We start from the raw sequence: 13,178 nt of genomic DNA on the forward strand, positions 1-13,178 counted from the left end.
TTGTTCCTATCCCGATGCGTGCAATGCCGGAGGCCGCCCTTAGATACCCCATTGTTACCAGACGTTGGCTTGCGTTTGATTGTAGCGCGCTAAAGATCCAGTTGAAGCACAATCCAAGCCAGGCCAAGTCACCGAAGGAGAAATGGACGACTGCGCCTGCGTCGCCTGGTACGACAGGTACGCTATGTGATGCACGCAGCCGTGCACTAGATCCTTCCGATCGCTCAACACGTTTAAAAACGGGACCAAAAAGTGAAACACGACACAGAAAGTTGTTATACGCGTTTTATTTGGACATATAAAGACTAGATTCATTCGCAGAAACAACAAAAACATTTTGCCGCTAAACTTAGCGCGCTGAAGTGATCCGGAACGGCAACAGTGGGGTATCTAGTGGTGGCCTTCTTCGTTGCACGCTTTTTCCGAGGTGAGTTTGGGGGACCTGCAGCTCGCAAACGAGAAAACCGGTTTTGGATGGAGCGGTCTCAACATGGACGACGCGTTCGTGGAAGGAGAAACCACGTGACACGGTCGGGCCAATCAAGGACACCGAACGGCGGCTCCGGCGCGGAAAAGGAATGTGATACTCTGTACCCCTATTTAGTGACTCTACTGTCGACCAGATGGCGGACAGCATCAAAATGGCGCGCACCAGATGGCTGATAAGTGGATTCCGCTTGGATTCAGGCTTTTTTGGGCGGCTCAAGGACGACTCTGACGTCAAAACAGGCTCCACCCGTGAGGCGGCAGAAGATCAGAGAATGGCCAAACTCTCCCTATAAACGGCTCTGCATTGAACACGCGCGTAGCGCCACCAAGCGTGTAGCCCGTCAACTTCGCAAAAAGCATTCAATCCAATGCTCCTTGACAGGTTCACACGTTACACGCTTGCTGGCTCTGTTTAATGGCTGTTGGTTTCAATGGTCATTGAAGACTGCCCGTGTAACAGGGGCATGACTGTTAGTAACTGAGAAAGGTAGAAAAAATACAGCGAATTAGTTACCTCATACTATGATCAGCTGCTTCGTAGCTGCAGCTTTGTGACTATTTGGCTTATATATTATTATATATATTTATTATTTATATATTTTTATTTATTTATTTTGCTTTTATTTTGGCATTTTATTTCATCATCAATCAATCAATCATGTTGTTGATGTTGTGAAGAAAAAATAATAGGGAGAGGTCAAGCAATCATCATTTGCCCGCACCGTACTGCAGTACCATAATTTTGGTCGCGTACGACTTCTTTTTCTTTCTTCTTCTTCGTTTTCTTTCCTTTCCTTTCCTTTTTTTGTTGTTTCTTAAAGCTTAGGGTACCCCAGGGCCGGTAGTTACCCTAAAACGCTGTGCGAAACATCGTCTTGTCTTTGCCATTAAAAACGAATACTATGGCCATAGACCAACTATCCTTAATGCCGTTGAATAACTGGAGGGTTTCGAGCTGCACCTATTTTGTACGCATTTGTGCGTTGCAGCACAGGACCGATTTTGTCTTCCGGGCTCGATCACCAAGTCAATGAAGTTTTCTAGCTGAAGGTGCCAGCTCCTCGTCGCCTACCATTTGGCACGGGAGCAGTTGGCGTAGATAAATTCAAATTCCCTTGTTCTGTATTTGCTTAGTGCCCTTACTGTGGACTGCACCTGCCTCAAGCGCTGTCGACAGCTCCTTTTCTGAAGCATTTTCATTGTGTAAACGTGCAAATGTGAAGTTTCGTGCGAAAAGGCAGAGTGGTCAGAGCAGTCCTGATAGAGCTATCTCCTTCCGCATGCGTTGTGCTCGTTCACAAAGTGAGTTACTGGCAGCCAGGTTTCAACGCTGCCCACTTCAGTAGGCTCAAATGATAAAATATGCGCATTATGCAGGGTATTATGGATGAGCACGTGGTTCGGGGTATAAGAAACGAGAGGCACAATATAATTCCCCCAAGGCTGTCTATGATCTATGGCTTCGTCCTGCTCTGTTAGGGTACTGTACTGTATAGTAACCACGTTCAGTAATATCTTATCCTATTTTATTTGGAAATACTGCCAGCTCCCATTGGAGCTACAGCAGGAGCGGCAGTCGTATCTGTGAAACGATCCAAATGGTCCGTCAAAGTACAACTGACAGCAATAATTCGTAATCACTGATAAAAAAAAATACGCTCAAATTCAAGAATACAACAGAGTCAATTATTTCTTACTCCATTATGACCACCTAAGATTGCAAATCATTGTTGGAATTTCGTTAAAATGTAACATAAGAAGCCGAATTACACATATATGGGGAAATTTGTTACTTTGCCTCTGTGGTGCGTGGCAAAAAAAGAAACTTCCTCACCCGCGCGCGTGAACCAGACGAATGAGCACGTACTTGGCAGCCGGACAGCTGAGTGAAAGAGAGCATTGGTACGCTGCTCCGTGCAAGAAATATGTAAACCAAATAAGTCGACGCGTTTGTTTGTTTGTTCGTTTGTTTTTTCCTGGAATAGGTTTCGCTCAATGTTCCGATCGGTAAAACAGAGCGAAGTAAAATTTTAAAGTGATGAGTTTTATTTAGAAATATTTTCGATAGCACGACCTGTTTCCGAATTATTCAGCCGGGGGACCTACGTGAAACACCCACTATATTAGAGCTCTTTTTCTTTCTTTCTTTTTTTGCACGTGATTCTAGTCTTCTTGTGCCCAGGAATATCTATGCTGAAGGCATATGATATGCTATGGTGCTCACGCACAGTATCCATCTTGCACAGGGCATAGGTCTCTGTGCACTACAACTTGTAAACAAAAGGATTATATGCATTTCTCCCTTTTCTTGTGGCACAAAATGTGCGCAGCGTGACTGATTTTCGAAGCTGCTACTCGTATGAAAGCTGGAAAAAAATGTCTAAGACCTGGATGCCATTAAAGGCTATGTCCTACTGGGAACGACAATGGCTCCATTAATGTTTACGTTGTGCGATATTTTTCTGTTCCCTCTGCTCAAGACGTCTTTCCTGTGAGCTAGCGCTAGTGCAGTACTATGACACAGTACAGTAACTATGCAGTAAACGTGTGCATCAAATACAGTAAAGTACACAGTAACTAATGTAATGATGATACTGCACCTCCCATAGACATCCGTGCATGCAAAACTGACAGTGCTTAGTTTCCATACGCGCGTACATGTATCGTTTTTTTTTAAGTTTCGTTCTGTAACGTGTCGTCTCCATCTGCATGACTCCATCTTCCCCCACCCTTTCCTTCAACACCCCTACCTGTCTCGGACTATTGTCCCAACCTTTCTTCCTGCACAGGTCATCGTCTTAAGGAGGCATGGCCCTGCTGTCAGCAGTGGCGTCCACTGTCATGGACCTGTGGACGCAACCGGACACAGAGGAAACACTGATCACGCAGGCTACCGTCGTTCCCAGTGAATCCACCCTGACGACGCTTCTTCCTTGGGAACCACCCGACAACTCTACGTCCACCATCGCAGCGACCGCTGCTTTGCTTTGTCTCAACACATCTATGCAGAGTCCCTGCAACGACACTGCAGTGAACGGGTCGAGCACAGAGGAATGGCGGCGACCGTTTGCCCTGTGGCAGACTGTCGTAATCGGTGTGCTCATCGGAATATGTATCATCCTCACTGTGGGCGGAAACATCTTGGTGCTCACTGCGTTCGTTGTGGAGCGTGCCATCCGGCAGCCCAGCAACTACTTCATCGCCTCCTTGGCCATGTCGGACTTGCTGATCGGTGTAGTGTCGATGCCTTTTTACGCCTTCTATGTCCTCGTAGGCCGGTGGGAACTCGGCCCCATACCGTGTGACCTCTGGCTGGCGACGGACCACACAGTGTGTCTCGTCTCCATCTATACTGTTCTACTCATCACCATCGATCGTTACTGTTCTGTAAAGATTGCGACAAAGTATCGCAATTGGAGGACTAGAGACAAAGTCATTTGGATGGTCGCCATCACGTGGATCGTGCCGTTCCTAGTGTTCTTCATAAGCATCATGGGATGGGAGCATTTCATCGGTTACAGAGACTTGGATCCCGGCGAGTGTGCAGTTCAGTTTCTAAAGGATCCGGTGTTTAACACGTCTCTCATATTTGGCTATTTCTACGCTACGTTAGTTGTGTTGTTCATTCTGTACGGAGGAATATACAAAACGGCGAGTGATATGCAAAAGAAGTCAGCGGCGAAACAAAAGAAGATGCAGTCTCTCGTAGCCTTGGGACGGGGAGGTGCGGGTTCTAGACCAGGGGCTAGTTTACCGAAATGTGCCGGTCCAGAGGCTCAGGATACGCAGCAGCAACCTGAGACGACTTCCATGACTGAATGTCAGCAAATAATTCGAAATCCTGAGCAAGGGCAACCTGGCAGTGGGGATTCGAGCTCTAGCCAGAAGACGTCCTCCAACCGCACGGGCAACACAGAGACGACGAGCTTTTCAGACAAAGGAAAGGACAATTCGGACCAAGATAGGTCTAGCAGCCCCATCTTTGAGTCGGATGAAGAATATTCACAAGACGCAAGTACAAGACCACCAAAGTCAGAACACAAGCCGAGGAAGGTCAAGACCCACAAAACTGGGCCTAAAATGGGAAAGAGAGCGTCGAAAGCTGGCGCCACCCGAATGTCTATAGTCGAGGCAACTCTGTTGAGGATTGAGCCACCTTCTTTCGCCACAGGAAGAACATCGGAGCTTGCCAAGCAACTTGCCTCTGCTCTTCCAATGACCGAACACGCTGAGACGACGACGCGTTCGAGGCATTCCTTTCAGCAGCAGACCTCCGTACCGCACCCGGACAGACGCCGGTCAAGCCCACAGCAACCTAGAAGATCTCCGCTGAGTTCGCAGCAAAAGCCCAATTCCAGTCGTCGTAGCTTCCAGCAGGACTTTTCATTAAACTCCACGTCAGAGCCTAGTCTTCTAGACACCGAGAACATCATGACTCCAGTCACTCCTCCAGGTTCCGACTGTGGAAATCCTTTTGTGAGTATTTCGCCGACAGAACCATTACGGTCAATATCCCCCTCTGCAAAACCAATTCCACCGGCGACGTTAGACGTACGGTCACAGTTCGAACCTCCCCCACCTGCAGTTGCCGACCACCTGAAATTTATAGACCAAGACACTTCCCTCGCCATCGCGTCACCTAAGAGTGATAACTTTTCTCTAGCATCTTTGCCTTCGATACCTTCGGTCGCTAGCCACGGCAGCACACCTCCCATAGATCTCCGGTCGCAGCTCGTTTCATCCAGCACCGCCGTTGCCTCCGCGGCAGGAGTCCTACCCTTGCCCAAACCGACAGACGCGGTGGAAGAAAAACCGCCTTCGCTCCAGAAGAATGCTATCCCTGCAAAGTCCACGAAATTCCTTACCCCACACACGAAGAACAGCATCGTAGAAACGCAACAACTCGAGTTTAGTTCGGAGTCGAAAACGATAACTCGGGTGGCCAATCCAGATGAAGCACGGTGCATGATTGAGGTGGAGCAGTCGCCCATGGAAACGTTGTCTAGAGAATGCTCGACGAATCGTTCGTCGCGTAGTCGAACGTTAGTGTCTTCTTTCAGTAAGAAGATACACAAGAAGAGGAAAAATGACAGGAGGCAGAAATCCAAGTCAGAAAACAGGGCGAGGAAGGCATTAAGGACCATCTCGTTCATCCTCGGGGCGTTTGTGATTTGCTGGACACCGTATCATATCTGCGCTCTCGTTGAAGGCTTCTGTTCAGACCCCAACGGGTGTGTGAACTATCATCTCTTTTACTTCACGTACTTTTTGTGTTACGCCAACAGCCCCATAAACCCCTTCTGCTACGCGTTGGCGAACCAACAATTCAAGAAGACGTTTTACAGGGTACTGCGCGGTGACCTCCACAAGACGTAGCTCTTTCTTCTAGAGACAGCTTGGTAATTTTTGGATGTGGAACAAAAAGTAAGATGTTTTAAGTTTTAGCTTTGCGTTATAAACACTGTAGTGACTGTTTATTCGTGTGAACACGTATGTGTCAAGCAGGATGATATGTTGATATGTGTGTCTGGTTATCATATTCGTTCGTTTACATGCAGTAATTTAATTACAGTGTACATTGAAATGTCACATGACGCATCCTAAAGGGCACCAGTACAGCCTTCTTGACATAGCTTGAACTCTTCAAGAGGATTGGTAACAGGACACTCACTTATGAAGCGCTTTTCTTTCTAAAGTCATCATTTCCATAACGTAGAGGATGACTTGCACCAAACCTCTAAAATGTGGCGTGGTTGCTAAACTTCTTAACGCAGCTGTACGATGTCCCTTCGAAAAACTACGCACCAGATACGTGCGAATAAAGGATCTCAGTTTTTTTACTCCAACACGGGTATCTTCCCACATTGTTGCAGACGATGCATGACGTATCCAGCGCGTCGCACGGGCGCGGCTGCCAGTAGAGAAAGTGCTGGTTAAAGTAAAGCAGCATAATGTGCTTGTTTGTACGTGATCGGCATGTTATAAGAGCAACTGACAGGGGCACAGAGGAGACAAAACAACACTGCGCTGTGTGGTCTTGTCTCCTCTGTATCCCTGTTAGTTGCGCTAACAACATGCTGCTGGTTAAGGGCCGATGTAATGGCCGTAGTGAGCAGTCGTGCATATGAACTGAATTTCAGTTTAATTGTAAAGTAATGGAGCTGTCATAAACTTTTCAATACGTATACTATTGTATTGTACTATTGTAGTAAGTACATGCAACCCTTTATATTATAGTGCGTTTTGTAAAAAATGAACGCACCTGCCCCATTTGTATGTGTACATAAGATCCGTCTGTGAGTGGATTCTCCGGAAGCTCTGAACATGTCTTCACACCAACACAAATGTACTAAATAACGTGAGAAACACGTAAGAAGGTCACAATTTTTCATTACCATTTGGCAGACAAGGTCGTCGGGACTCCTTTCTACAACATTCGAGCTATCTTAAAAGGCAATTCCACATACTACTTTTTAACCGCACGCAAAAATTTGCTGCTAGTGAGCACTTACCGCTTTGTACGGGTGACTACATTCCGCCACAAACCTGGTTGTGAAGGTAATCGCATTTGGCGTCATCGCGCCGTCATCGCCGGCGTCGCGCGCAACCTGTAGCACGCAAGGGCTCATGGGAACTTATAGCGCCTTACAGCATTACAAGACGGCCGGAGGCGGAGGTAGAAGAAGAACAACAACATTCCCGGTGTGCGCAGCAGCAGCGTTAGCCGGGGAACCATAACCGAAGCAGACGACGGAGCAGTGTCGCTTAAAGTTCCCATGCTGCTTTGCGCCGCGCGCTTGGTGGCGCGCGCATGTTTGTAAAATCATCTATTACGTCATGCATCGGCTGCACGAGAGGCAGATCCGTGCCCGCGGGCGTGCATCGAGGTCTCGATGTGGAGAACAAAAGCGGTGACGGAAGCTGCGCCGGAACCCTTTAACCCGTACTTCGTTTTGTATTCATGCAGCTCAAACACGTGTCTGACGTGATATTAATTTGACCGTTCCACCGTGAGTGTCCCTGAAAACTGCAGACACACGCTCATTCACTGATGCTGGAGTCGTATTCCCATGAGCAAAACCCATAGACGTCTAATTTCTGCAATCTGAAGTCGGAAGATTCCTGTTGCACAAAATATATATCAGAGTCTTCTTGCCGTTGACGTCACGCTATGCGCCACACATATTTTAAAGCAACGCGCTGAGTATAGCGCTCTGCGTTATTCGACCTATTGTTTACAGTCTGTCGCTGACAGAGAGCGAGCATTGTGCCATTGAGAACTTTTTTTAACTCTTCAGTTGCCAGAGTGGTCACGTGTAAAATTAAATGTGCTGAACGTTGATGCAGTAGCCAGTACAAAAAAAAAAAAGAAAGAAAGAAAGAAAGAATGTCCTTCGCGTCGTCGGTACAACGGGCTTCCGTGTTGCCGGCGAGATAATGTGTGCTCCATAATTTAGAATACACGGAGCAAAAAACAGCGTTCCCTTATCTCTTACATGGACAAGAATGGGTAATTGGGTGCCGTCCTAGTATTAACTTCCTAGGATGCTTTTACCCGCCGCTCTCCCACTTTTATTTTTGGAAACTTGATCTTTGACTGTATTTTTCATTTATTTATTTTTTCTTCCGGACATCAAAGTGAACAGGGCTAGAACGATTGCTTGTAACGTTTTTATCATTTTGATGAACAACTTTTAGTACTTAAAACATTCGTAAAAATTGCCAAGTACTATGTCGTGGCGCTGGATGTGATTTATGTGATAACCGCGAAGTGTATAGATAGACGAAATTAGAACATAACTACATGATACTCTACGTTAGGCAAATGGCAATACACGATCGTTGGGTAGGTTGGGTTATTCACTTTCGAAACGTGTTCCATGCATGTTCTTAACTTGACGGCACCCATGTGAAATCAACGATGATAATCACGTAATGTATTTACACCTAAGTAATCGCCGTTTAGTGAACGTACGAGGGCTAGAAGCACCACTAAAGTTTACACCGCACCGGTTACAACATATCAGTTTGTTCTCTATCGTTCTACTAATCTATTCATTAATATTCGTGCGTTGAATAGTAGGACATGTGTATTTCCTATTTCGTAACTCGTATTATCAGTATGTCCAAGTAGCATCATCTACACCTGGCTACTTTCAACGTTCATGCCTTAGAACCTACACCTGACCGTTATACCTTATACACATTCACTCACTGTGAATCATCGTTCATGAGACATTGCTTTCGTTATGCCATGTAGTGAAAGCACGGTAGCAGTGTACACTCTGTAGGTTATGTGTCTGTCGTGTAAAAAACAAACAAGCCTGTGCAAAGTATAGACGACATATTCATGATCAAGTCTTCCTCTTATTGATGGGCAGAATCAACGCGTCACTTGTGGTTGTGTATAAGCCAGAGGCCACTGCACGTATTGAAAGTGTGGTTGCTTTATCGGACTTGGTGCAGGGTCTCCTTGGAGCTAAACCGTTGATTGATGTTGCCCCACTGTTTCTTGGGGCGCAGTGATGTGCAGAGGGTATAGTCAGTATTTCGTCGAGCTATGTCCCGCTATGTGAAGTGTGTTGTTTGAGCGCATATATGGGATACGCAAAGTTCACGTGAATTTCGCCCTTTTCAGTTTCGTTTCATCTTGTATGCGATTTGAAATTTAAGAAATTTGTGCGTCTTATAAATATTAGCAGCATTTCGATGACAGACACTGCGTGTGGAACTGAAGTTGTTTGCGTTGTTGAAGAGATCATGAATGCATTTCGTTTACTATTTGTATTTTTCGCAAGGTGTATTCAGGAATACCGAGTCGAATATTTATGCTCGAGGAGCAAACCTGCCTCTGTCTCGGCTTTAGTCGTGTTGCCATGGCGCCACTACTCTTTTCGATGCTTTTCTCGTGTGGCGCTGCTAGAGACCTGACAGAGCACCGCAGGTCGCGCTCGAATCATATAACGACAGTCATTTGACGCCGCCAGTGTTGCTGGGTTGTCTATAGTCAGTGACAACGTAAGTCCTACAATTGGGACCGCCCACTCATCTATGGCAGGCTCCTGCGATTGGCTACCAGCCTTTGCACGACGCCCCCGCTTGGCGATGTAGTGCCGGCCTCCCGTCGCTCTCTCTCTCTCTCCCCCAGTCCCCACTTGGCCGCGCCGCACTACATTCGCGCGCGCGGAGCGATTCTTGTGTGGGGGCGGGGTCAAGTGTATGACTTACGTTGTCACTGACTATAGTGTCGCGCATCAGGTCGGAGCGGCGCCGCGCATTGTGTGTGCTAACCGACTCGCAAATTTAACTGCAAGTTATACAGAACATCAGGGAAGCAACCATCAGTTACCGAAGGAGAAAAGGAGAAACGGAAAGAATGACGAAAGAGACAATTCTTTCCTGCGTTTGCTTATAAAAAAAAAATGCCTTTTCTAACCGCGTGATCTGTTTGGCCTACGAACGAGAACCGCTCCCACAAAGAATTACACGTGCAGTACGGAAAATTCATACCCCTTTGTTCCAGGATTGTGCGAATTCTCGCGTTCTCCGCTCATCTTCCGCCGAAAAGCAGAAAAAGAAAAATGCTGTTCTGGCTCTCCGACCCAGTGGAATTCGCCATTACATTTCTGGATCATTGTTGTAAATGCGTGCGAACAACCATTTCAAAAACAGCGATTGTTACGTCGAAAACCGCAGTGACTTATATTTTATCGATTATCCCTGTCGACTGACTATGCGCGTGTTGTTAAATGTCGGCTTGCGCTTCACAGAAAGTTAAAGCACACAGGGCAATGTACACAGTGTTGGAGAGTTTTGAAACGAATTCGTTCAACTCGCAGACCAGAGTAGTAAAGCGAAACCGGTAAGCTCAACCCTCCTCTGAACTCACTCCCAAGGTGCGCTTGCAGTGACGCGCAAATGTGCTCCCTCGTGACGGTTACACTGGGAGCGTTGAGATCGTACCTCGGTGTAAATTTGCGTGCGTACCCAACGCATGCTAGAAGCGCTCCCTCATAATGTCTTTCACCGGTGATATGCCGAGCTTTTTATGGTAGCTACATTTCCGATGTACACACCACAGTTCACTTAGTAGGTATATTATGATTTTAAAGAAACAAAAAATGTGGTGTCGCCTCTGAATGCAGGCCTATCATTCGCGTTTGTTGTCATTGTGGAAAAGAGCAGTGTCGTCGTTCGCGCTTGAAGTTACCTTCTCAGTAAAAGTCACCTGGAGTCAGCATGGATCAACGGAGTGGTTAGCAGAGTGGTTTGTGCAGAGAACACTTGTGTGTCTCAAGATTTTGAAAGAAAACAAAAACGCCGAGTGGACATTGACGACAGCCGCTTTCCTCTTGGACCGTTGGATCCGTTGCTGCATGTTGTATTATGTGCAGATTGTGTATATATACTTGTACCATATATGTTGATTGGTTTATACATCGATTAGTGGTGACGCTGTTTTGTCGGGAGGTCCCTGTATCGCCGAGTGAATGTTTTTGTTATTATCAAAACAGAAGGAACATGCCAGCGCTTTCAAGACATATAGAAATATTGTTGAGACTGATTCTTAGGAATATTGTTAAAGAGTGATTCTTATCTTTTTCCGCACATAGTTAGGATGACAAGTCATAGTGCAGAGCAAAAGTACTTCGGTGAAAATCTATCTTTTCAGCGTTGAAGAAGCAGGTATAAAATAAAAATAATAAAATAGGTAAATGTGGCTCCATCGCAATCCGAATAACTTCGCGTCCCAACATACAGACAAAAAGTCGCGAGCTCCATAAAAATGTCCTTTAACAATGAATTCTAAAAAGCGGCAAATTGTAAGAATTAAAAGTTCGAGACGATGTACCTTAGAGTAAAAATGGTTTCGACCCAAACTAGAATGTACCATGTACAACTATGTAGCACTTGTAGAAGTGCATTAAAGATCCTTATTGGTTGTAAGGAGCATGCCGCAGAGAAACTGGCGATCTACCGCAGAATTTAGCGCCTCAACCATTATTCCTCCCCGTGAGTGTTACATACTGTACGCTGAACTGTTCTGCCCTCTAGTGCCACGGCCTGTAGAAACTTTGCATTCAAGAGTACAATAAACGCAAAATGTTCGTTATAAAAGAATCCGCCTCCATAATATGAATTTCGGTTTATATGATCTTTCGTGTGTGAGGTATGGTTCCGTGTTTCATTTGCAGGCAACGGTGTTTGCACTAGCAGAAAATATTTCTTGTCTTACCCTATCTTATCGTTGATTGCCTTTAGTTAGTAAGCCTGTTGCGAACGTATGGAGGCTAGCCTGCACACATCCAAGGCCACTTAGATTGTACAGAGTGTGCTAGGAGATCATTGTTCCCGTTACGAGGTGCCCACATGAGCGACCTGATCGGGCGATATGCCAGCAGAGACGGGAGTACGAACGGAGCAACGGCAAAGACGTTTGAGTGCACGTGACCGACCAAGCCTTGCACATAGCCTGACGTCGTATCTTCCTGCGTATTCCCTGCGCCGCGGTTCCCTCTGTCCGCTCGTCACAGAATACTATACCGTCTTCCGCCGCTCGTCTGCTCAGCTCGTCTGCTAGCGATTCCGCTATAGACCTGTTTCTGTGGGCCTGGTGGCGCGAGCAAGCAGCAACGTCAGCGCCCCCAAATATGCAACGCGCGGTAGTTCAGCAGACGACGCGACATTTTCAAACACAGTGTCTCGAGTTGTTCGCACTTGGCAAGATGCACCGCTTTTTCCGCGGGTTTCCTACAGGTCTTGTAGCTTTCCTTGGCGCCATACCGCTTGAAGCACCGTGCAGAACCCGCTGATAGATCCGATACTGTTAGATCCGTGGCCGCTTAGGCCCGAAACGGTGCTGTGCAAAATTATTCTTTAACAGCCCTATGGGTCTATTCAGCTAGGTTGCGCCCGCCGTGTGAACCGGTTGCGCAACCCGGTTGCTGGAGCTGCAGTACGGATCGTCTTACGAGCGATTCTTCCCGCAACCTTCAGGCGCAACCTGTCCATCACATAGCTCCTCCTCCGAAGACATCCAGTCGCAATGGCTGTCTGTCGTGGTGTCACTTCCGAGACGTAAATTCCACAGCCCAGCCGTCGTGGGTTACGAAGGCGACGCTAGCAGCATGAAATCTTCCCCGTCTGTTCATGTAAAATGTTTCACGAGAATGTGTTCTTCAATACGTCCTTGAAAACTGCCAACCGTATTTTCAGCTCTCGCTCTCGTACGATTGGTCGAAAATGATGATGATGACGTTTTCTCGCGCCGTCCCACGAGTTTCGCTCGTTCTGCGATGCGGCGAGTTGCTCACCGACTGGAAGTACCCTACTGACTTCTACTTCACTTGCGCCCAACCGCATTGCTGGAACTTGGAAATTGGATTGCTGGAAGTTGCAGCAACAGTCGAATCGTGTGATCGATAAGGTTGCATCGTGTGAACCGACCTTATCAGTGCTCACCTTCATGTTTTCTAACAATCTCCTTTCTGGTTTCTTTCCAGCGCCTTTCGGGTTACCCTTGGCATTTCTTCCGCGATATCTTCTTGGCGCTTGCTTGCCTTCTCGTACTCCTCGATCTCGTCCGCCGATATCTTCCCGATAAAGTCGCACGTGCGGACACCCGGCTACTGCGCGTTCGTGACAGCAACGAAAGTACGAATCTGATTGGTCACTTGGCGATAGCCTCC

General features: G+C 46.9%; 1 protein-coding gene across 1 annotated transcript in view; it reads left to right on the forward strand.

Moving 5' to 3' along the window:
• Nucleotides 1–11,569, forward strand: part of LOC135386138 (muscarinic acetylcholine receptor M2-like) — a 364,606-nt gene extending 353,037 nt beyond the window's left edge. The window contains exon 6 of the mRNA XM_064615899.1: nt 3,279–11,569. Within this exon, the coding sequence (XP_064471969.1) occupies nt 3,298–5,865 (2,568 nt within the window). The 5' untranslated portion in view covers nt 3,279–3,297 and the 3' untranslated portion in view covers nt 5,866–11,569. The remainder of the gene's footprint in view (nt 1–3,278) is intronic.
• The last annotated feature ends 1,609 nt before the right edge of the window (nt 11,570–13,178 follow it).

This window comes from Ornithodoros turicata, chromosome 2 (genome assembly GCF_037126465.1).
Source record: "Ornithodoros turicata isolate Travis chromosome 2, ASM3712646v1, whole genome shotgun sequence".
Lineage (NCBI taxonomy): Eukaryota > Metazoa > Arthropoda > Arachnida > Ixodida > Argasidae > Ornithodoros > Ornithodoros turicata.